General features: G+C 48.3%; 8 protein-coding genes across 8 annotated transcripts; 4 read left to right on the top strand and 4 right to left on the bottom strand.

Moving 5' to 3' along the window:
- Nucleotides 1-1509: 1509 nt before the first annotated feature.
- MAM_02990 (ribose-phosphate pyrophosphokinase) lies at nt 1510-2406 on the top strand (the record flags this gene model as incomplete). The annotated part of the gene is made up of 1 exon (XM_040821789.1): nt 1510-2406. The coding sequence occupies one exon, from the start codon at nt 1510-1512 to the stop codon at nt 2404-2406; it is 897 nt and encodes a 298-aa protein (XP_040680358.1).
- A 727-nt stretch (nt 2407-3133) lies between these two features.
- On the bottom strand, nt 3134-4255 carry MAM_02989 (oxidoreductase; the record flags this gene model as incomplete). The annotated part of the gene is made up of 5 exons (XM_040821788.1): nt 3134-3169; nt 3241-3349; nt 3407-3462; nt 3521-3830; nt 3951-4255. 5 exons carry the CDS (start codon nt 4253-4255, stop codon nt 3134-3136), a joined length of 816 nt encoding a protein of 271 aa, XP_040680357.1.
- A 579-nt stretch (nt 4256-4834) lies between these two features.
- On the top strand, nt 4835-6302 carry MAM_02988 (Molybdenum cofactor biosynthesis, MoeB; the record flags this gene model as incomplete). The annotated part of the gene is made up of 4 exons (XM_040821787.1): nt 4835-5024; nt 5086-5255; nt 5336-5908; nt 5982-6302. 4 exons carry the CDS (start codon nt 4835-4837, stop codon nt 6300-6302), a joined length of 1254 nt encoding a protein of 417 aa, XP_040680356.1.
- Nucleotides 6303-9686: 3384 nt separating this feature from the next.
- On the top strand, nt 9687-11426 carry MAM_02987 (GDA1/CD39 family protein; the record flags this gene model as incomplete). Its single annotated transcript, XM_040821786.1, has 1 exon — nt 9687-11426. One exon carries the CDS (start codon nt 9687-9689, stop codon nt 11424-11426), a length of 1740 nt encoding a protein of 579 aa, XP_040680355.1.
- Nucleotides 11427-11719: 293 nt separating this feature from the next.
- MAM_02986 (DUF775 domain protein) lies at nt 11720-12349 on the bottom strand (the record flags this gene model as incomplete). The annotated part of the gene is made up of 1 exon (XM_040821785.1): nt 11720-12349. The coding sequence occupies one exon, from the start codon at nt 12347-12349 to the stop codon at nt 11720-11722; it is 630 nt and encodes a 209-aa protein (XP_040680354.1).
- Nucleotides 12350-13948: 1599 nt separating this feature from the next.
- MAM_02985 (UDP-glucose 4-epimerase Gal10) lies at nt 13949-14542 on the bottom strand (the record flags this gene model as incomplete). The annotated part of the gene is made up of 1 exon (XM_040821784.1): nt 13949-14542. One exon carries the CDS (start codon nt 14540-14542, stop codon nt 13949-13951), a length of 594 nt encoding a protein of 197 aa, XP_040680353.1.
- Nucleotides 14543-16351: 1809 nt separating this feature from the next.
- On the top strand, nt 16352-17464 carry MAM_02984 (Endonuclease TnsA, Hjc/tRNA endonuclease; the record flags this gene model as incomplete). Its single annotated transcript, XM_040821783.1, has 2 exons — nt 16352-16354; nt 16580-17464. The coding sequence occupies 2 exons, from the start codon at nt 16352-16354 to the stop codon at nt 17462-17464; spliced, it is 888 nt and encodes a 295-aa protein (XP_040680352.1).
- Nucleotides 17465-17536: 72 nt separating this feature from the next.
- On the bottom strand, nt 17537-22494 carry MAM_02983 (Exoribonuclease, phosphorolytic domain 1; the record flags this gene model as incomplete). Its single annotated transcript, XM_040821782.1, has 4 exons — nt 17537-17594; nt 17780-20571; nt 21669-22321; nt 22377-22494. 4 exons carry the CDS (start codon nt 22492-22494, stop codon nt 17537-17539), a joined length of 3621 nt encoding a protein of 1206 aa, XP_040680351.1.
- Nucleotides 22495-23983: the final 1489 nt, after the last annotated feature.

Below are 23983 nucleotides of genomic sequence, written 5' to 3'. Positions count from 1 at the left end.
TCTGCAAAGATGAAGAATATGATATGCGAGCGCAGGGCCGTCTATGATCACACTTTCGTCCTCGAAGGCATCCCAAACTGCCAGTGGCCGCAGCGCAGTATACAAGTGCGGGATACCCATTTAGAATATGGTTGCGAGAGAACTGATTCTTTTACCTCAAATGCATGACACCCACGGGAGGCGTATACACCCGGGTGCACGTATAACTACGTAATGCCTTACCTAGAGGCAAGCATTCATGCAACCAAGAGGCCCTGGAAATATTAAAAACTGGTGTTTGCTTGGTTTGCGCGGCCCCCGGTGTGCCTGCTTGCACGAGGACTTGAGTTTCTGCGAGATTGGTTGACGAACTACGCACCTGGGTATCTGAGTACTCCGTTGCCAAATACAAGCACTCAATACTTATTTTCAGAGTCAGATACAACAGGAATCTTGCATAACGATAGATTTCTGGCTGACAAGCCTGATATTTGGTGGCGTGTAGCACCTTGATGCTACCTTGAAATTTGAATGGACTTTACGGAAGATGAAAATATCCGATTCACCAATTTCAATTTTCGCGGAACAAGGATACAGGGTGGGTCAGATACACTGTCTTGCACACTGTATGTCGTGGCGGTGTCACTGGTAACTCTCTGGAGCCCCGTCACCTCTCCAGCCACATTGCACTGTATTTTATTCCACAGGATTTCGTTCTCTAACCCCCAAAAAAATCTTGATCTCGTGAGCTCCCCGTCCCGAGTTCATCTTCACGGTACTTAAGCTCTATCGGCAATGCGCAACACACTTATTTTCGCTGGTAATTCCTGTCCAGTTCTCACTGGTCAAATATGCGAGAACCTTGGCATGACTCCTGCTGATGCGGAACTAACACAATTCTCCAATGTGAGATTTCCACAGCTTCGCTCGTCCTCTCCATCGCAGGACTTTCCATAAACGTGTGCCGATGTCAGCTAACACGTCCAAGGGCGAGACAAGCGTCAGAATATTGACGAGCGTGCGAGAGAAAGACGTGTTCGTGGTTCAGTCGGGAAGCCCGAAGATCAATGATTCCATCATGGAATTGCTCATCATGATCTCAGCTTGTAAAGGCGGATCCGCAAACAGAATCACAGGTTGGTAAAGTCTTCCAATTTCCACCGATACCGAGGCTCATATGTCTTAGCTGTTCTTCCATACTTTCCATATAGTCGGCAGTCGAAAAAGAAAGCACATCGAGGCGCCATCACTGCCCGGATGCTCGCTAACTTGCTTGGCGTAGCCGGAGTTAAACATGTGATAACTGTGGATCTGCATGCTTCGCAAATGCAAGGTTTTTTTCAGTGTCCAGTGGACAATCTTCATGCCGAACCTTTGATTGCGAAATGGATTCGACGCAATGTTCATAATTGGCGAGAGGCAGTCGTGGTTTCAAAGAATGCTGGAGGAACAAAGCGGGTGACTTCACTTGCTGATGCCTTAAAGCTTAATTTTGGTATGGTTACGACCGACCGGAGAAGGGGCACCAATATGACAGCAAGCATGATCATGAACCATCTCGATGGTGTTGACAGACAGCCTACACTTGAAACCGCGGTGGGAAGTGCTACATGCCTGCCTGGTAAAGATGACCTGGCAGTTGACGCCCGATATACATCCACACAACAACCTCGAACGCCACTGGCTGATTCCACTGGCTCGCCCAGTCGCCATGGTGAACTACGAACGAAACCGCCAGAGGGGCAGAAGAAGTCATCTAGTGATGACTGCTCATCAGCCTCCCGCAGCACGCCTGATTTAATGCCTACCAATCAAGAACAAATCTTTGACGACCGGCGAGCCCAAGAGGTCATACATGGTCGTTTAATCAGAGGTCATATCGTGGAAGATGACTTCAATTCCTCCATCATATCGACTGCCGAGAATAGTTTACAGGAGGAAGATCTCATGGCCATGTCTCACGCCTCTTCCTTTTTTGTACCAGAAGGACAGATTCTTGGCGGTGGTGGCGATCCAGCAGCAAGTTCCGACGAAGAAGACAATGCATTTCAGGATACCAAGGCCGAACACATGATTACTTTGGTAGGCAATGTGAGAAACCGAACAGTGTTCATTGTAGACGATATGATAGACAAACCGGGCTCTTGGATTGCCGCGGCTGAGACGGTAGTGAAAAAAGGAGGGGCTAAACAGGTCTTCTGTATCGCCACACATGGTGTTTTTGGAGCAGACTGTCTTGAACAACTCCAAGAATGCGAGTGCATCGATACAATACTCGTCACAAACAGCTTCCCTATTAACCAAGACCGGGCGAGGAATATCCACAAACTTGTTGTGCTCGACTTGTCATTCCTCTTGTCAGAAGCTATCCGACGTAATCATTACGGCGAGTCGATTTCACCACTGTTCCAACACACAGGGGATTGAAGGCCGCAGGACTGGTGGATTGAATTTGTTCGTACCAGTACACTGTCGCTGGCATCCTGGAGATTGTTTGCCCCGATTTCGATCACGTTACCATACTTTCTCAGCGCGGCGTTCCCGATTTGGCTTGCTCTTCTTAAGTCACAGGCTGCACCAGCGACGATTTATGATGTTTTACGATCTATACATTTTGTGACGTTCCCAATGAGGAAGACATGGCACTCTATTCAGACGTTGGCTTCCTTCGCACCCAATTGATGTTGAGCTTCTCCTCGACCAAAGGCACATTGTGACATGCCACGAAAAGTGGACACTATTGACACATCCGGCGGTGCCATCACTTGTGATGGCAAGGATCCAATTCAACCTAGAATGGATTCTTAACGGAACGCTGGTATATTGGACTTCATTGATTGTAGAAGGCCCCAAGCTCGGATCATTTCTGATCGTCACCTGATAGGTATGAGCTTAGGGCAAGAGAAACTTTCGAACATGTCAATTGAGATACTATATTAATGTAAACAATTGAAGTCTAGTTCTGCAACCCAACCGAAACAAAGTGGGCAAACAAGCAGCTATCAACAATCAGTGAGATTGCCCAAGTAGGAAGTGAGCTCTGACATTTCGGTCTAGTTCTGGAGAGCCTATCTTCAAAAACTTTTCAATGCCCGATCTCGTAATGCATCCCATCACTCCGAGAGACAATGTGTTTCAGCCTGTTCTCCTAGACTCAATCCACCTTCTTGTGCAAAATGAGAGCCGATGCCTTATGAGAAGAAGAGACAGCCAACGTCAGTATCTGTCATTTTAGCCAGCCAATTAGGACATGGAGCTTACTTGGTGACTGGGAAACACAAGAGTGTCAGCAATCACGACATTTTCACGGCGCGTGGCTGTGAAAACAACGACCTCGGCAATGTCGTCTGGTGTGAGAGGATCGCACCCACTGTCAGACCTTTGAGTGTGAGAGTCTCTTTCGTCAAGACGACAAGGTTTAACTAACGCATATACCGCATCGGCTTTTGTCTTATCACCATCAAACCGGACAAGTGAAAACTCCTATTTCGGACTTCTGATGAGTGCCAAGCAAGTAATTCGCTGAGGCACAAGGACTTACCGTCTCGACCTGGCCGGGATCTATTTCAATAACTCTTATACGGGTCGCAATCAGCTCTTTTCGTAAGCTCTCGGTGAAGCTACGAACCGCAGCCTTGGTCGCGCAGTAAATAGAGCCGCCAGGATATGGTTCGCGTCCTGCAATGGACCCTACGTTGATGATATCGCCCTGTCCACCATTGGCACGCTGTTGAAATATGGGCAATATGGCCTGAGTCATATTAATCAACCCTGTGACATTTGTTGCAAACATGGTGTTCATATCCTGTTCATTGATATCTGGGACACGTGCAACACCTTTCACAAGACCGCTTCAAAAATAGATGCAGTATTAAATCAGCAAATTGTCTAGCAAAGGCAGATTATACGTGTGCGGAGAAGACGCTTCATCGGGACATGGCTACGCTAAGGGGTAGACCAAGGTCACTTACGCATTGTTGACGAGAACATTGATATCCCGCCATTCTTCGGGTAGTCTTGTTACAAAGCCACGGACTTCGTCCGGATTGCTAACATCTAGCTTCACAGGAAGTATCTTGACACCCTGTCCGACTTCTTGCGCAATTTGAAAGGCCAATTTGTCGAGTGAGTCGATGCGACGGGCTGTGAGGATGATGCGCAAATTGTCCCGACAAGTCCGAGCGAATTCCAGAGCAGTAGATCGTCCGATACCTGATGAAGCGCCAGTAATGAGTACTGTCTTACCAGCCAAACGCTTAGCAGCTACTGAAGCCATCGTTCGAACCGAGATTTGCAGTGATTGTTGCGATGCTAGTTTGGACAGATGCTCGAGGGCACATTGGGTTGATAGGCGTCAACGTTGGAAAAGGGAACTTTTGAAAGCCCTCGAGCCGAGGTGTCGTCGACACCACTTTGTCATTGTTGGTCAAGCTTGTGCCCGCAAACGTCCACTGGCCTGCTTAGACCGAATTACCGTAGCTCCAATGGCGGAGGCATATTTTTTCACTCTACTCCATACAGGTACCCTGATAGTATCTACTACTAGATACCGCTACGCGCACGGCCCCTTTCCAAAGACAGCAGAATTATCACAAGACAGGTCAAAAATGATCATGAAAGTTGTGATAGCTGATGAAGCTGAAGACAGATACCCCCCGCGCGCTATGCTTGTGTCAACTTGCAAATACCTTAAATAGGTAGAATCTTTCCTAGGGACGGCGCCGCATGGTGTGTGCTTGCCTCTTCGCACTGTGGTCGCCGGGGTTTGTGACCAAACGTGCCCCTTCAACCACCACCAACCAATTGTGCACTCGGTGTCAGACCTGCTTCTATGTTGTGATACCATCGTGGCATCATGTCTCAAGAGTGCAGCACGACCAAAGGGCTTCAACAAGGTCCGACTGTTAAGGAAAGAAAGTATGATCGCCAGCTTCGCCTTTGGGCTGCCTCTGGCCAAGCTGCCCTGGAGTCTGCAAACATCCTTCTTGTCAATACTTCCCCCGGAACGGTTGGCATTGAGACTCTCAAAAACTTGGTTTTACCCGGTTCGTAAATCCCGCAACTCTAGGCGCGCGGTTAGTCTACTAACAGATTCTCCACTTCTAGGTATTGGAAGATTTACCATAGCCGACGATGCCATTGTGCAAGAGGCAGACCTTGGTGTCAACTTTTTCCTCGATGAAGCTTGTCTAGGCAAGTCCCGATCTCGTTGTTGTACCAAGTATCTTGTTGAGCTCAATCCCGAAGTTTCAGGCCAATGGTTTCCAAGAGAAAATGTTCGTAGCTTCTGGCTTCCCCATCTCCTACTTTAAGACACCACTGTGCTATGCTTTGAGACTAACTCTCTATAACTAAGAATCCTTTTGACCTCGAGGAGCTTACAGCCTCTTTGGGACCATTCACCGTCATTCTCTATACTTTGCCTCTCCAGAAGGATCGACTTTGCTTCCTCGAGTCGTATGCTGAGCGGCAGGAGATTCCACTCTTCAGTGTTCATAGCATAGGCTATTATTCATACTTCACACTGAAACTGCCGGGGCGTCTCCCTATTGTCGATACTCACCCAGGCGAGGATGCAACTGCGGACTTGAGACTGCTGAACCCATGGTCAGAGCTGTCCATGTTTGCGAACCGGTTGACCAAGGACATTGATAAGCAACCTGATCATGATCACGGCCACCTACCCCTTGTTGCTATTCTTCTTCATTACCTCGAAGACTGGAAAGATTCACATGGAGGCAATCCGCCATTGACCTACTCTGATAAGTTGGCATTTCGAAATTTGGTGGCGAGTGGCGCCAGGCGGAATAATCCTGAGGGAGGAGAAGAAAATTTCGAAGAGGCCGTTGCAGCAGTGATGAAACACGTCACACCATCTTCGCTACCATCTTCCCTGAAGCAAGTTTTTGATTCTATCAATTCAACAGAGGTAAGTCTATTCCTATCGTATCCAGTCAATCTAGTCCGTGTTGGGGTCCCCGCAATCTGAAATGTTGCACTAGGTTTCGCCAAAGGAGAACTTCTGGATCATTGCAGAAGCCGTTAAACAATTCTATGAAAAGCACCATGAACTTCCACTACCTGGAGGCATACCCGATATGAAGGCCGAGTCTAGAATGTACATCAAACTCCAGTCTCTGTATAAGGCAAAAGCACGGCAAGATGTCGGCGAGATAATCAGCATTGTTCGTACCCTGCAAGGTGGCACGGATGTTGCGCAAGCTGAGGTAGAGTTATTTTGCAAGAATGCGAAATTTATAAAACTACTGCAAAACACGGCAGATTTACCAACTATCGCCCAAATCGTCGGTATGTGCAAGTAGAAGACGGCAGAGGGGACCACTACTGCGTTTGTTTGGAGCTGACGAATCACTTGGTACGCAGAAAATGAGCTCCTGAACGACAATCTCTCCGCAGGCGGAGGCCCTGAAATGCCATTGTCGTTGATTTCTATATATCTTGCGCTTCATGCTTCCGCTTTTATCTCCACAGACAGCGCGGAACAGATTGTGGATTTCGTCGCAAGCTTCGCCCCGAGACTTTCAGGAAACAAAAGGCTTCTGCAGATAGCTCAAGAAGTAGTTCGGTCGAATCGGGGGGAAATCCATAATACGGCTGCGGTTACCGGAGGCATGGTTGCCCAGGAGATGATCAAAATCATCACAAAGCAATATGTTCCCATTGAGAATACCTGTATTTTTGATGGCATAGAAAGCCGCTGCCAAGTTTTGTGTTTAAACCTCAATTGGCGTCATTTTTAGTAAATTAAACGCTAAGTCATTAGAAGCACACTATCACCTGGTCATATCCAATAGCATAGGGGTATCCAAACCACATCAAGATTCGTGGCAGGGTCATTAAAAATCGTGAACTTGTGGCCTCAGGGCGCTCCAGATGTCACGCCCACTCTCGCAATCATGTCTGGCGCCTTCTCCAGCACCCACCGGAATGTTCCACTGGGTACCAAGGTAGGTACGACCGGATGAGTGCCATTTTGCCTTGTACTTTCTATGCTTTCTCTATTAAGTCTGGTCCCATTAATCCTAGGTGAGGCCGTGAGCGAATGAGCCATCTAAATAATCGCGAAACCGCGACTTCCTCACCCAATCCACGACCAGACTCAGGATTGGTCACCGGACTCTTCCTGCAGCAGTTCTCATTATCACATGAGCCACTTTTGCGCTTGACTTCTTCTATCGGCGTAGCTCGGCAGTTTTTGCGAGGCTACCTTCAGACGAGACATGATGAACTCCAGTCTGCTCTGCAACAATCTCAAATGTAGAAAGGAGCTCATTGATAGAGCTCTGGTTACTACGTGCAGGTATGTCTCAATATATGTTTGTACACTCGCACAGATTTCTTCATGTGACCTTTGTGTTAATTTTCGTGGAAGCCATGCGTTTTGCCTAGATTGCGTTCAAAATCTCCGCGTAGTCTGTGACATCACCGCCGAGCAGACGTTTGTCTGTCCAGCCTGTCACTCAACGCTGTTACTCGATCGAGACACTGGGATATCAAACCTGATTCCCAGTGAGGACTACAAGGCAATTGTTCTCAGTGGGCTGGGCCCGAGTATTGTGTTGGAGTGCGCCGAAAGAGCCCTCAACTTTTGGGCTTATCAAAAGACGCAGGAGATCTGCTACCAGCAGCATGTTTATAAAATATTGGCTGAGCAACATTTCAGACTGAAATCCCAGTTTCAGCAAACTATTACGGAGGCAAATGCGGAAATCGCGCGACTACAGAAAAAAATTGATAGTAGGTTTAGGATATGGTGTATGGCGCTTCTCTAACCAGACCAGGCACCTCCAAAGAACACGAACGAGTATGCCGCAGAAACGAAGAGCTAGTAGTTGCTCATAGAGACAAGTGCCGGCGTCTTTTACAGGTACAGGAGCTGTATCACAAAGCCAGGGCAGGTTCCAGGAACATCAGTCCGCATGGGACAGTGGCAAACGAAGTTGATTCAACACCACAGTTTCATTGGCCGGCACAGTATCGCAATTGGCCCGACAGAAGGCGAGAAACAAACGCTCATAACTGGCCGTTGACCAGGGAAAGACTCAAGCAAGACAGGATTGAGACTAAGTCAAGGCGACACCGTTCGAGCCAAGAACGACCAGTATATCATATGGCGCTGACGTGATGGACTTCAATTTTCGTTAAGGCTGATTGTAGAAAGCTTAGCTTGTAATGCATTTAAGAACACGCCCGGATTCAATATGTGGGAGGATTTTGGCGCAGGCTTATTATTTTCACCTTTGATAGGAATTTCACGGCCATTATGGTGGCTGGCATTGATAGGAGACGGGGTTCCTAGATTACGCACGACGCGATATAATCAAATCAAATCCTCAATTTGGGGATGAATTTGTTAGTACAATGTACTTCCACATTAAAAGCGAGAAACAATTCGATGTAGCATTGGAATTCCGGGCTTATGGAAGCCTCTCGTCTCATAAACTTGCTAAGGGACCTAGGCAAGTACCTAGGTCCACAATCATCATAGTGATTGTCCTTTTCGCTATCAATATTGCTGTTGCTGCCAGCAGTGGCATCAGTTCCCCGATTCTACATCGCGTACGGAGTAGTCGTAACTGTTATGAGATGCAGCCTTGCGATGTTCCGTCGAAGTGGGGCGAGTACTAGCGATCTAGAGCCCATTTCCTCCTGCCTCTCAAATACTCTCGCTGTGCGGCCTTAACATTATGAAATCTACTATTTGGGGACGTACCCGCATGATCGAAAGAATAAAAGTGGATGGAAGGAAGTTTTGTACCACTTTCTTCATGATGATCATAGATGATGACTGGTGGAGGTATGAAAGCTTCCTAGGTCAGACCCACCCAGTGTTGAGTCACATATGGGATGTACGTGCACTGTGTGGGCGTGCCACGCACTCCTTGGTGTTTATTAGTAATTCTCTACTGCAACGTCGGACGGGTTTGTAGTCAACACATTGCATCATTCTTTGGGCTAGGAGTCTCGAACTCTAGGCACAGTTTACAATTGTGACAACGATATCTCAGTCATCGTTCAAATTACACCCTCTTTCTACCCGGTTTTCTCTTTGATCATTCCGTGATTTCTCTGCGCAGTGGCTCTTCGCATTGGCACAATCCCAACCACTGTTTCCACTGTTCGAATAATTGACGAGCCGAATCCATCAAATACTAAGCATCGTTGCCGATTCGCCTACTCGACAAACATTTTGATTGCGGTAGGCCGCTCCCAGCGATCGACACTATATATACATCAAATACCAAGGCTAGCCATCAGACCAAGGCTGCATTACACGTCCTTGACCACTAGCCTGCAACGCAAATTATGTCCTAATGGGCAAGAATTGTATGTCAAATATCGCAAAGCCACCCTGTAAATTAGAGGCGACTCTGTTCCAAATTTTGTTCAACTAATATTTCGCATTTTTAGCTCAGTATGGAGTCATCCTCGACGCGGGTTCGTCGGGAACTCGTCTTTATGTTTACAAATGGAAACACCCCATTTCCGCTAGAAAAAAGGCCTCCTCTTCAGACTTGCGTAGTTTACCAAAACTGAAGCTGAAAAAGAGCAAGAAAACCCACCCAGGTGTTGCCACTTTTGCGAAAGACGTCGCATCAGTTGGCCCCAAGCATCTACAGTCCCTCATCAATGTGGCTCTCAATGAGGTGCCTGCTGAAAAGGTTCCCAAAACTCCTATTTTTTTAATGGCTACAGCGGGCGTCCGATTTCTTCCAGAGCCCCAACAGGCGTCACTTTTGAAGGGAATTTGTAAATTTTTGCAAACGAACACAGAATTTCATCTCCCTGATTGTGACAAACGGGTTCAGGTTATATCGGGAGAAACAGAAGGATTATATGGTTGGATTGCAACGAACTACCTTTTGGGGGGGCTTGATCAACCAAAGAAACACGCCCACGGAAAGGGTCATCATACCTACGGCTTTCTAGACATGGGTGGCGCGTCGGCGCAAATTGCCTTCGCTCCTAACACGACTGAAGCTGAGCGCCATGCAAATGATTTAAAGTTGATTCGAATGCGACGTCTAGATGGGTCATCAGCTGAATATAGGGTCTTCACCGCGACATGGCTAGGATTCGGAGCCAACAAGGCCCGGTCTCGGTATATTCAAAGTTTGGTGGAAAGCTACGCCGATTCAGTTGACAAAATTCCAGATCCATGCATGCCGAAAGGTCTCCGAAGTTATGCTGGAGGGATTTCAAGTCCTGGAAAATCTACCATCGAGAAGACTCTCGTCGGAACAGGCGCGTTTGATGAGTGTTTGAGGAAAACCTATCCTCTACTTCGTAAAGACGTGCCATGCGACGATCATCCCTGCCTTCTCAATGGCCAGCATGTTCCAGCAATAGATTTTGATATCAATCACTTCATCGGCGTGTCAGAGTACTGGCATACCACCCATGGCGTTTTTGGCAAGGAGCAACAGGCGTACGATCTCGCAAGTTATCAGCAAAAAGTCATCGCTTTCTGTAGCCGCGAGTGGGCTGCAGTGAAGGGCGACATAGTCAAACGGAGGAAAACTACAGAACAAAAGATTCAAGAAGCACAAGAAGCCTGCTTCAAAGCGTCTTGGCTAATAAATATTCTATATGAAGGGATTGGAATCCCTCGGGTTGGTGTGGATCATCCGTCTAGATCCAGTTTCAATACAACACACGACAAGGCAGAAGAAGGAAAGCAGAGCTTCGTTAACCCGTTCCAACCAATTGATACTGTGGAGGGTGTGGAAGTGAGTTGGACGCTGGGAAAGATGGTTCTTTATGCGTCGGGCCAAATATCACCTCACCTCTCATCATTACCCGTTGGGTTTGGAAGCAATGTAGCCCCGAAAACACCTCCTGATTTCGAGCAGGCAGGATCTACGCCTTTGACATTGGACTCTTACGACGATACTGAAGATAGTGGTATTGACGATAACGCCACTCTCGGCAACCAAACCTTGTATCGTATCCTAGGTTTGATGTTTGTGGCTTTATTGATCGTATACTATCTTCAACGGGCTGATCGACGGCGTCGAATACTGACCATCTGGCGGCGATGCCACTCCAGTCGCATATCACGGAGCGGACACAGGTTGACGAACCAAATATTCGGTCGCAGCCCAGCAAATTATGAAAGAATCTTAGAACAAGGCGACGCTACCAGATATGAGCTAGAGGGCTACTCTGAAGATCTCGATGGCTCTGACAGTAGTGACGGATTCCATGCAAATAGATACAACGGGCCAGGGGCCCCTAAAATCGTCCTGGGTGGTGTTGACGAGGGCCAACCACCATCAGTAATGGATAGAACTGGACTAGTTCTTCGTACGGAAAGCAGGGAGCGACTGGCACCGAGTCTCCAAATGTTAAATGCTGGCAGGAGAAGCAGAGCAACTAGCCCGACTCGGTTGAAAGGCCCGCATTGCTTGGGAGAGGAAGCTTAGGATACAGCATGTGGTGTAGAATATTTTCGGCTTCGTGTCACTTAATGGTTCAGTTAGCTGTCAGCGCGTTCAATTCTCTTCTTGGCAACAGCCGGTTCATTGGTGCCTGTTAGACTGATAGTCCCCGCCGAACTCTGTTCGAATCACGTCCATGGGATCAAAGTCATGCAGGGTCACATTCGAAAACGGAGTGAAGGCCCCCGGCGAGGATTGCACAATATTGTCAGCAACTTGAAAAGTTGAGACACTGTAGGCAGTATGGAGGAAAGACATGCTCAATTACTTTACAAAATTTATTCCTGGGGCTTTGCAAGAAAGTTGGGGTCGTTGCGAATTCGACTCTCGAACTTTCGCCACCATTCGTCAAAGGCCCTTAGAGGGACAACCTCCACACCCTCGGGACCTATCGACTTGGTGTAGCTCGCCAGGGAATTATATGCGTTTTGTATTATACGTTGGGCAAGAAGAGTAGTAGGTAGTTGTGACGTGCTGGGGTTCGGCGCCGAGCTGTTTGCTGTCTTGTCAGCTGACAGTTGTTCCAAGCGTTGGCCGATAGACTCTGCTGGCTCAACAGAAACTCCAATGACAACGCCATCATTTTCTGCACTGCCAGAGTTATGGCTAGGGTTCGAACTGATCTTGAACAGTGCGCTTTCTTTCCCGGTCCCGATCCCCCCAAGAAATTTGAAGTTTGGTGTGCCGCCGAGCTCGGCTGCGGTGGCAACATCCTTGGCAGTGGCAAGGTAGATGGCAGCAGCGGTATTCTCGGGAAGATGAACGTTTGGTAGCAAAATTACCATGACATGGGAAAAAGACTTGGTGTTCGGCAGCGTATAGAGAAATGACGTAGGAGAAGGTGTGGATGTAGGGTCAGTCATCAGTTGTTGCCCGGTGGGGATAACTCCAAACATGAGCCCGGACATTGCTGAGTGTTGTGTATATCGGATTATGTTGCCGTTGGGGGGTACCAGGACAGTGCTTTCATTCAAAAGGTTGCGACTTGTTGTCTCGGGTTAGCCAATGTCGAGTCTTGAGGCTGAACGTGATGCTTCTTGCTTGGCAAAAGTACACACACAAAAAAAAAACTAAAAAAAACCCATAATGTGGTGTTTTGGTGGGGTGTGGTATTAACCTGCCTTACCTTATTGCATTGGTCAGAGCGCTTCCGCTGTGACTTCTCTGCCTCTCAACCCTGGGAACGTGGCACTCGCAAGTTAGGGAGAGGAGTGACGTACGGAGGATTGGTGTCAATATTTTACTTACTAGCACAATGTACTTAAAGCAGTGTTAATAATAACATACCAATTAGCATTCGCTGGCTTGGCTCCAGCATAGGTCAGTCAACTGCTCCACCCACATCCGGTGATTGAACGCCAGGGTTCATTTTCCGACCTCACAACGGACGCCCACCTATATCGATTGACTCGATACATCTTTTAGATACTTCGTTCCATCTTTTGTTTGTGCCGACCAAAATGAAGACAAATCTAGACCTGATTTATGATACGGACAAGTAAGACTGCGAAGCACGTCCGCGCCCCCTTTTCTTCATATCCTGCTTTTGAACGGCAGCTAGTCTCTCCGCCTATTGGCGAGACCACCAGACTTTCGAGCTGCTCAAGGGTTGGCGGGGAGAGCTCTGGCCCGTCTATGGACGACGTGGTGCACTTCTTTTCAGCATGGAGCGCGCTGCTATTGGCTTCCTCGGAACGGTGAGATATGGCGCTCACTTGACTGCATACGTGGTCGACCCATCTGCACCACATGGGATCCTGATGTGGGTTCCAAAGCGGGCAGCAGACAGTTCAGCATTTCCTGGCATGCTTGATAACACAGTTGCTGGTGGGCTCAGGGTGAGGTCCCTTTGAATGCATCATTCGTGAGGTGGATGAAGAAGCCAGCCTCGCGAAAGACTTGGTTCGCCGAAATGCACAAGAAATCGGTACGCTTACGTACATAAATGTCACCAATGAAAAGGACGTTGGTCAAGCCGATTTCATTTATCCGGAATGCCACTGAATTATGACCTAAAGCTACCTGCAAAGGTCATTCTGCAACCAAAGGACGGCGAAGTGCAAGAATTTAAGCTCTGTGACGTGAACCAGGTCAAGAGCGACCTGGCTTGTGGCAAGTTCAAAGATAACTGCGCCGCAGTCATGCCGGACTGCTGGACTTCTTTGTTCGCCATGGGATCCTGAAGGAGGATGAGGAGCCGCAACCGAGTACTATCAAGTCACGAATGCATCGTAAACTACCTTTCCCAGGGCCACATCAAAAAGACTGGTCAGGAACATGACGTGGTTGGCGATTGGTAGATCCCTCTTCATCAATTTTCACCTAGGGTCTTCGAACGTTGCTCAAGTTGTTGTAAGAAACCAACCAGGAAGGGATATCAATTTTCGCTGCCGTTGGGCATCTATCGTCAGAGCGGAGTTCCCCTTCTCAAGTAAGTAAGCAAGCCAGGAGCTCACATTGAAAGTCATGTGTGTATCTACGCCATTGGACATATGTCGAATGTCTAGCTACTTTTTGATCAAAAGATAGATGTTGTCGACTCGAAGAGGCGTGAGCTTTTTGACAGGCCCTTGCAATGACATAAGGAGACCTCCAAAGGAGACGTATGCATTGCTAATTATCCAGTCGATGGTTAGCGGTGAATGATGTGGAGAGCAAGAGAGGCTCTCAAAAGCGTCGAAGACGGCTGTGATGATGGCATTTTGACTAAACAGGTAACGAGCCGGAAATGAAACAAGATGCTCAAGTACGTACATGGTATTGCCATCATATGTCTCTTCAAATTTGTAAATTTTGCCATAGCAAACGTAGTCGTACAAGTCTGCCAACGTAGCTGGGGCGTCGCCTCCCTTGCCAACATCTCGCCAACCCTTATCATCCTCCTTGCTTCCGTCTGGCGATAATGTCGTGGATAGGACGACATGGAGGGAATCGGACCTTGCGACAGGGAAGAGCTCCATATTAATATCAAGCACCATCACAGTTTGCGAGTCGGCGGATGTGCATGAAATGCGAGCAACACGATCGTATTTGGATTGATCATAGTCGGTAACCGTAAAGCTTTCCTCAAACAGAGTTGCGTCGCCGCCGCCGCCGGACATGTTGGCGAGAATATGCAGGGGACACAATAACAAATCTCGATAGTAGCTGTTGTCTCGACAAGATTTCTTGGTGTCTGTGTAGAAAAGTCGACCTAGACTGTTATAAGCATATCTTTCAACAGGGGCCAGGTCTTTTCGAATCATCGCATCAGGCCCCACGTACACGCCCTCCAGAATCTAGCACAATTTAGCTGACAAGCCATCAGATTATCGTTCTTTGCAACACCAGAAATTCAAGGCAAATTCTATTTAGTCTATGAGCACTTCTTTTTCCATTTGGTCGTCTGCGGGCGTCCCTCCCTCTGGCTTCTTTCCACCTGCCCTCTCTAATTCGCTCCGAGATCGACAAGGTCTTCCTATTTATTTGTGCTCATCTAGGACAAAAAGGAAGTAAATTTTGTCGCGCGCAGTCAATCAATCGCAGATGTAATGTCGTTCCGCAAACGAAATAGTATCATCCGTGCTTCTGTGCCGTCGTCACCACCGCATATTGACAGGAAAGAACCGCCCTCAGGTACCCGCTCATCACCATTAGATGGTCGCTTGACCACATCAACTGGCACGGCTTCGCTAGATCAGCTGTTAGCCGGTCATGCGGGATTGCCACTGGGAAGTTCTCTGTTAATTGAAGAATGCGGAACAACTGACTTCGGAGGTGTTTTGCTTCGCTACTTTGCCGGAGAAGGTTTAGTTCAGGGCCATCAAGTCCACGTTCTTGGCGTTGAGAACACCTGGCGCAGGGAGCTACCCGGGCTAGTTGAAGCGAAGGAACAGCCGCTTCAGACGCGCGTTGCTCCATCCGCAAATAAAATGAAGATAGCATGGAGGTATGAGACCTTGAGTTCTCAGCCAAGTAAGAAAGGTACTGGCGATACCCAGCTTTCGCAAGTTTGTTGTGACAAAATTAACCACAGAAACCAGTCCTTGACGCACCAGGCGAAGCCGCGCTCTCCAAAGGTCTCAGCACCTTTTGTCATTCTTTTGATCTTTCGCAGAGATTGGAAGCAAACTGTGTGCATGGTCAGCTTCTGACATATCCCGTTCGGGAGGCTGCCAACCCCGTATCCCAATCTATTTTCCCAAATTTTATATGTGACCTTCGGTCGAAATTGGAGACTTCGTCGGCGGTGCATCGAGTCGTTATACCTAGCATCCTTTCTCCTGCTGCCTACCCCGTCACAGCAGTCAAACCTGAGGAGATTCTGCGGTTTTTACACGGTCTGCAGAGTTTGCTGCGGCAGTTCCCGTCGCAGCTCACTGCACTGGTTTCGCTACCTACACCCCTTCATCCACGACGTTTCGGACTTTGCAAGTGGATGGAGCTGTTGTTTGACGGGGTTGTCGAACTTGTACCTTTGAAACAGCCAACACACGTGAAAGAGATGAATCCGGAGGGAAGCAAAGCTCAAGGATGGGTCCGAGTTCATAAATTGCCGATATTTCACGAAAAAGGCGGCGGAATGGAAGGGTGCTGGAGGAGAGAAGACATGTCATTCTGGCTCAGCGCTTCACAAGGACTGGTTATAATGCCTTTCAGCCTACCTCCTGTTGGCCTTGACGAAGAACCGAGGTCAATGACAGACTTGGAACAGTCCAAAGTGCAAGACCTGGATTTCTGAGGCTGGGCTTGGTACCTAGACTGCCCCGGTTGACGCATAAGCTGTCCAATTGCATTATGCGATCCGAGCCTCGTTTATTCGTACTGACCCACGCAGCCATCCATGCCCGAAATATTTCAAAGGAAAATAGAATGGTTGCACTTCTCTTGTGCATTCTGCTTATTCCCCTATTGCGCCAATACAACGCACCATGGTATGTATGATACACCTCCCTGTCCCCGTCCTACCTCCGGCGACCCAAATTTGCATCATGATTATACATTTGAATATCTGTCAATCCACTGAGATCCTGTGACGACACATTAAATATTACGAAGACGACTTATGATTCTCCAATGCGCTTCACTGTTAACCCCCGCACCCGACAATTTTTTGGACAGTTGGAGTCTGTAAGCTAACCTAAACATGGTGATTCCAGACTATGATGTCGACAATTGAACATTCGGAGATTAACCTCTTCGAGGTCAGGATTTCAAAGATAGCTGGACGATATCTAGTATTCGACCCTGACGCACTCGCTGTCCTCAGAAGACGAGAAAATACTACTGGTACTTTGGTTGGCACAACACCACAGCAACCAACCCAAAATCTTTTTCTGGGATTACCTGTGGAACTGCGACCTGAGGAAGCATATGCCCTTGCGCGAAAAGGATCAGCACACATCGTAGACGATGTGGCTGCCCACGGCGTTGCCTTGAGCTCTTCTAACACCGAAGCTCGGTCGATGTATATAGACCATCTGCGGCAGAGCAAGCTGATCGCGCAACACGCGTTAGCGGAACGTGCTGCCTTACGAGCAGCCCCAGTAACTGCTTATCAGAGTCAAAACGAAGCTGGCGTCAGATGCCCACTTAGCAATGATAATAACAGCTATAGTTTAGCCAATGATATCATCGCTTGTCCTGACGACAACCGCCACATCAGTACCGTAGGACTTTTAGCCTTAACTCCTGTATCAAGCAGCTTTCTGCTACTATGGAATGCGTTGAGATTGTCCAACATGCAGCTGGATCCTGTGGCGGCGCTGTGTGGTTTTCTTCTGGGGAGAGGTAATTATATGACGCCCGGGTTAAGGTTTGGTGCTCAGTATAGTGTATATCCTGGTGATCCGCTGCGTTTCCACGCACATTTCATGGCAAATGAGTACGGATGGGACGAACAAATAGCCGTTTTGGACATTGTTGGAGGCGGACGCCTGGCAACAGCCGTGAAGAAGGCCTTTTTGCTGGGCGGACAACAGCCGGCCCGTAACTCGCTCCCGAGTTCAGTCCGTACATATAGCGTCGAATGGGCGGCCATGTAATAATTAAATTGACGTACTTGGACTAAATTAGACAGTCGTCGCGCATTTTCGATGAAGGTAGAATTAATACGACTACACCATACATTGATAACCCGTGACCAATAGTTGCGTTTGGAGCTGTACGGCTATCCTGTGGCCAAGTGAGGATGCCGCTATGGTACAAAAATTCGGCTGAAGCTCATCACATCTCTTCGGCAGCATACGCATTTATCAAAGTTGTTCATTGCCAGTGACACACGACAGTCATCGCAGAGGCTAAAACAGCGACAAGGCCAAACGATGATTGTTCGTACGGAACTCTGACAAACAACGCACGGCAAATTGGCTGCTTCCTCAGTTGCAGAATCAGTGCTCTGAACTGTGTCGGTGTCGTGGGAGTTCAATTTATTTTGGTTGCGACGTGAGAGGAGAACTTGCTCCAAGAGATGTTCCTCATCTTCGGGGCTCAATTTCATATTGCGACTACCCGTACGGTTGTAACCACCGTTAGCAGTCATTCCGGGCAGTAGAAGGACACGGTTCCGCCGAAGATGCTTCTGGCGCCTAAACATTGACCTCGTCATTACTGTATCGTACTGCAGGTGTGCAGAAAGTGTGTGCGCTTCTTCTTGTTCTTCCGTGGTCTCTGGACTTAAGAGTCGTGCTAGGTTACTTGCGTCTAGGATTGCATCCACAGGCGGCGTAGTTTCCAATCCTCGTGTCGGGGATTGACCTGAGGGTAATTCTGGGTCATGTTCTTCCAATTCGCAGCCGTTGTCTGATCCTTCTTCATCGACTGTCGTTGTCGGCACCGATATGGCGGAGGTTGTGTCCCAGCTGTCATCATCTTCGGGCTTGTATTCACCACTTTCATCATTTGCTCCCCACCAACCTCCATTTAACCAATATTTGTACAAGTCTGCGTCGAGGCTGTCTTCATCCTGAAACGCATTGACCCGCCTGAATTCAGCCTCGACATCAATGCCTTCCATTCGAGGAACGGATCTTTCACTGGTGACCAAACGTCCGGAAGCACCCGAACTGATGTCGTGCCCCCTTTGGGACACCCGATCCCTGTCACCCGTGCTAAGCTTCTGGCGTCGCGCCAGCCAAAGGAGCCAAGCCGGTTGGCTTCTTACTCGAATCCTTCCCAATCCCCAAAGTGCCGTTAGGGCAGTTGTGCGGATTATCAACTTGCTAGTGGTCAGCAAAAATTCCACTGCCATGAACCACCTTGAACTTCTTTCAGTCGCCCCAGTGCCTGTCCGAATGGTCCTATCACTTCGCCCTCTAGATATTCTCTGAGCGGCGCGTTCTCTGGCGAATCCGCTTGTCGCAGCCATGGTACAGTCTTTTACTGGAACGAGACCTATGGTGCCAATCTGATCAAAGTGAGAATTAGACATTCCGATTCCCACTGCCTGCCTTTGCAGCTCCGCTACCTCCCGGAATCGCGCTTCTTCTAGCCATGTGCGGTGTTGAAGAGTGATACCACGGTCCTCATTGAGATAAACAGCTTCACTCGCCAAGCTGATGGCAGCAAACCCGGTCCGAAGAAGCGCTGTATAGAAATCCATTTCTCTCGTTATGCGAATCTCGGAGAGAGAGATGTTTGCTTGCATGTTTTCATGGGCCTGTGCTAATCTTTGACGTAGGGACGCTGAAGAACGGTCACTGGTAGACAACGGTGGAGCTAGAGCAGACAGGACGAGGGCTAGTCCGTATATTAGCAAGCAGACCGCAATGCCTGACAGTACTAGAATATGAGGAACAAATCCAATGATGCACACAGTTGGAAACCTTAATATGCTTTGTGCCGAAGGATTTCCTAGTTCAAATTCAAAGGCGCTCCAGACGATTGTGCCCATGAAGCATAGGCCCCAAAACCCTGTATTTGCCAGTCTGTATTTTGATTGCGAATCAAATACTCCTAAAATGTGACTGGATAGATGGGTCATGGACGAGAGAAAGGCAATGAATAAGACCTCGGGAGTTGTGTTCACCTGGCTGAGAAGCGCGGACCGCGTCAGGGAAGTTGATGCTGATAAACCAGACACTAGCTGGTTGGGATTCTGATGGCTCCGAGGCGATGAACCCCAGCCAAGCTGATTATTGACCGCCGCATCTGCCTCTGCAAAGGCGAGTGATTGCTCAAACAGCGTCATTCCAGTTTCCGCTGATAGCGGACGACCTTGAACAGCACATGATAGCGTCTCAATAAAGTGACTTAGACACAGGACACCAAATAGGGGCCATAGCAGATTCAAAGATCCGTGAAGGTTTGGGGCATCTTGGAAACCGGCCTTGGGGACCATGCCAGCCGCCTCACAGGATTCTTTATCACTGACGCCAAGAAGTATGCTAGAGCTCAACACATTGAGGAATGCACTCGGATGTGCAAACGCCAAGTCGGCCGTTTTGTCTGTATTCCCCCACCGCAGTTGATTGAACATTGGTGATGTTTGGCATTGAATGGACCGCAGAAGATGAAGCGATTGCCAAGAAAGAAGGAGGATTGGCAGAATCCTGAGAAGCAGCCTAGTATGCCAATAGAACTGCAATCGCCTCCTGGTAGCTGCAAATATGTGCGTACGATTGAGGATTATAGCCATGGCGATAGTGGACACGGCCCACTTGCTGGTGATGTAACCAAATACGCTACCCAGGCCCCGCGCGCTATCAAGAGACAGACGTGTAGCTTGCGTATCTGCATTTGTATCTCCAATGGAGGGACCAATCTTCGCTGCTGATGGGGAACCAATATCAGGTTCCAGCAAGTTGTGCAAGTGCAGGTCTGAGGATATGGCGCCAGTTGATGGCGATGTCAGCTGTCTCGATGAACCATCAGCAGTGTTTGACAAGGCTATGTAGGATCCAAGTTTCATGAAAATCCGCGGACCAGCCCAGAAAAGATCTTCTAGAAACGCCGCATTTCGCGTCACGTTGATGGCCCAGGCGGTGATGTTGTGCCAACTTGAACCAGCAGCGGTCTGGAGATTCGTGAAAGGTTGGCCAATGTGAGAAGCAAAGTCATTTGTAGTGTGAGGCTGTTGGTCCATGGCACGTCCAATAGCCACTGAGTGGTACCGGGGGATCTCGCCCAAATCTCGTCCCTGGTGTTCACAAAACTTGGTAGAAATTAGCTCGCTGCGAGATGTGATGATGACGGTGTGGTTGTGAAATTATTGCGATACCTGATAGCACGGCAAGCTCAGACGCGCTGCGGTAAGGTAATAGCAATGTAACGAAAGTTCACTATTGATTCATTCGCTTTCGTCCAATAAGGGATGCAAACACTCCTGGTGGTTGTAGTAGCGATTGCTCACCCAGCAGGAGGTGAAGCTGGAAGATGTCGGAGGTCGGGATGCGTGCGTACCTATTACTTTAACTTGTCGAAGGCACGCACTTGCGAAACCCACTTTTTAGGTGGACCCAAAGACCGAAGCCGTTGAGTGGGACTACGGGGACAACTACTATCAGGTACTTAACTACTCCGTACATGTCACACTAAAAATTGGACGTGGCCCACGTCACACTTTTGTGTGTGGTAGACCACCTTATATGCTATGCGACAACTACCTAGGTAACTACATGCAGTACTTCAACGTATGGACGCACTCTCTGGCTGGCTACCTGTGTACTTACCTACCTAGGTAAGTACTTAAGTAGGTACTTAGGAACATATCCCGCCGGTTTTAAGTTGGCAAGGAACCTAAGTAGGTAATCAGCCAGCTGACAATTTACCCCAAGGGTTGAATCAGTGAGTCCTAGCAACACCGTACAATAGTGTACAGACGACTAGGTCAACAATGTTGCCTGTATCATACCCGGTCGCTTGGATAAATGATTGTTATAACTTCGTATGGTCGCCCGCCAGCTCTGATATCAAAACATGGATCGGAGAACCAAGGGCACATGCCACTGCGCCAACCACCATATGTGTACCACGCTGCCATGGCTCATCACCAATTGATTATGCCAACAGACAAAACATATGCATCTGCGGCTATTCCACTCATCCTATACAAAAGCACCGTTCCAATTTTGCATATAGTCTTCCCCATTGTCGAAAATTGGTGTTTCTCACGGCCTGCCGATGGCCTGACAGGCAACGAGGACACGGCCACAAATGAGAAGCTTCCACTTAAGCTAACAGAGCTGCTTCATTAAGAGACAGTGATATTGCTTTTCCTGCTCCCTTACTTGCAAGAACTGCCCGGCCAACCAGGGACCGATATGTCGCAAGCTCAGAAGCGCACATAGATCCCTTGTACCAGAGATTCGTAATTTCGTTTCGAACTGGCAAATATGCCACACAACAGGCAGCTAGAATAGTCTTGTGCTCGGAAAAAACGGGGTCCGAGACTAATTCTTGCTCTTTCTCGACGCCGTCGTCCATTACAAGTGCAGCTACTCCCCCGGCGGCGACATCAACGCAGTCGATTCCAGAATCAGCAATTGCAGCAGAAGCAACAGTGATGCATCCGCCTAGTATTGACATGGTGTTCCACTCTTCAAGACCTTCATCAACAGTTGTCTGGCGGTTCATGTCGCCTTCCACAATAGTTACAATCACCTCAACACCACTTTTTGGCCAGCGGTCCGCAATAACGGCTCCGCGCAAGGCAGTCTCCAAATGGATACTCAAGTCCCGCTCACTGGGATCTCTGAGATAGCCTTTGCGCTGCCGTGTAGCAAAAGGTGCATACTTGACATGTGTTGATATAACCATATGCGGCGAGAAAGGTGCTGATCGAGGAAGGGATCGAGGTCCATGCACGGTGCATGTAAACTTCATGCCAAATCCACTTCCAGAGTTTTGATCTATTTCCAAGTAGGCTGAGCCCGATGCTGAGGGTGTCACACCAGTCTTCAGGTCTGCACCACAGTTAGCCACGCCTGAACAAAAGCGAGATATGGGAGTCTGCCTTACAAAATGGTCTGATCTCATTGATGTTCCTAGTGCGAACTGGTTCAATGATGAAGTCTTCATCATAGACAGGTGGATTGGTCGGACCCCCTGGCCCATTAATTCGCCGCCGGTCAGACATTGCTTGATAAGATGCTTGCTTTCTGCCCAGTCTTAACGTTTACAAGAGCTTTCTTGACGGCGCGAAAAGCATCTTTTTACTATGCAACTAATGGGGCGTGATATGAAGTTAGTGGTGGGACTGCCTCCACTTCTCGTCGCTTTAAGAATACGTAGCCCCTTTTCTCGCGGGTATTAACAACCCCCAACTTGGCCTTTTTTTTTTTCTAGCAATAATCATCCTCTCCTCCTTTCTCTCTTCCACCTCACATACATAGCTTCACTTAGGTGCTAAACCTTCGATACGTGACTGACTTCGAAAGGCCCCGAAGGGTTAAATTCTCACAGGATGGCAAACTTAATCATGTGTTTGTTGCCTTGCAACCGATCATGAAAACTGGTGAGTGATTCTGCCCTTCGTTTGCCCCCCCAGCTCGATATCTACTTCGACCACCACCCTCTGTCCACGCTGAGCCCACATGAAGATATTACACACCACTGTTCCCGCGACTCCTGAGCGATTGAACAAACATGCACTACCATCTGATAAAGTGTACCGCCAAACACTGAGTGTCAGGATGCACCTACCCGAAATACTTGCTAAAACCAAAAACATCCGCAGAAGCGCCAAAGCGATCACCTCCCATTACTACCCCAGAAACGTTATGTTACCAGGTAAGTAAATTGAGTGCTGTCACTACCAACCCCCCTACCCTTCTAACATGATGAGACACATTTTCATCCAGTTCTGCTACTGAAATGAAGTGATGAATCCTAAAATACCATAATATGACCTCTGATGTCCACTCCCATCGAGTTTTGACACGTGCACGCTTTACTGATGCTATATAATGAATATCATGACTAACTTGTGCGGGAAGTGGCAGGGAATTTCCCCTGTTATCTTCAGACTTGTGTAGGCTGGCACTCAACAGATCCGATTCGCATAACAAGCTATATGTTGCGCCGTCTAGGAGGTCGAGGTAATCTTCCCCACCATACTCTGGTTTTCCGCTTTCTGTGAGACTGCGCGCATGAGCAGATGATGACACAAGTTCTATCCATTCAACTACTTCGTCTTTACCGAGTTATTCTCCCGCACTTGAGTCTCCCTGCATGGGTCGTTATGAGAGTTGTGGAGTTGCCGCTCAGGCGTCATTTGACTTCAGCGCCCTTCCTTGCTCGTGGTTCGTTTTGGTTCACTTGTATGGACGGGCCGGTAGAAGACGACTGAGTAAACTGGCTTGTCTGACAGATCTTCTCAATAACTGCTGTATATATCACGAACGTCCTGTCAGAAGTTGCCGACTAATAACTCCATAGTGGTCATCTAATTAAGCGGACTATATCGCTGAGTCAAAGTTCCGGTACATTCTGCTACGGCATTGTTAAAGTAAGTGTCGTCGAACTTCAGTTGACGGTTCAAGCTGTGTGATATTATCTCGACAGAGGCCTTGTGGCTGAGTATTCCTTGGTTTAAGACAGGAGGGTCAGTTTAATATCCTGTTGTA

This window comes from Metarhizium album, assembly GCF_000804445.1.
Source record: "Metarhizium album ARSEF 1941 chromosome Unknown scaffold_5, whole genome shotgun sequence".
NCBI classification, from domain to species: Eukaryota; Fungi; Ascomycota; class Sordariomycetes; order Hypocreales; family Clavicipitaceae; genus Metarhizium; species Metarhizium album.
The sequence above is the reverse complement of the archived record's forward strand: the minus strand, read 5'-3'. Positions and strand labels throughout refer to the sequence as shown.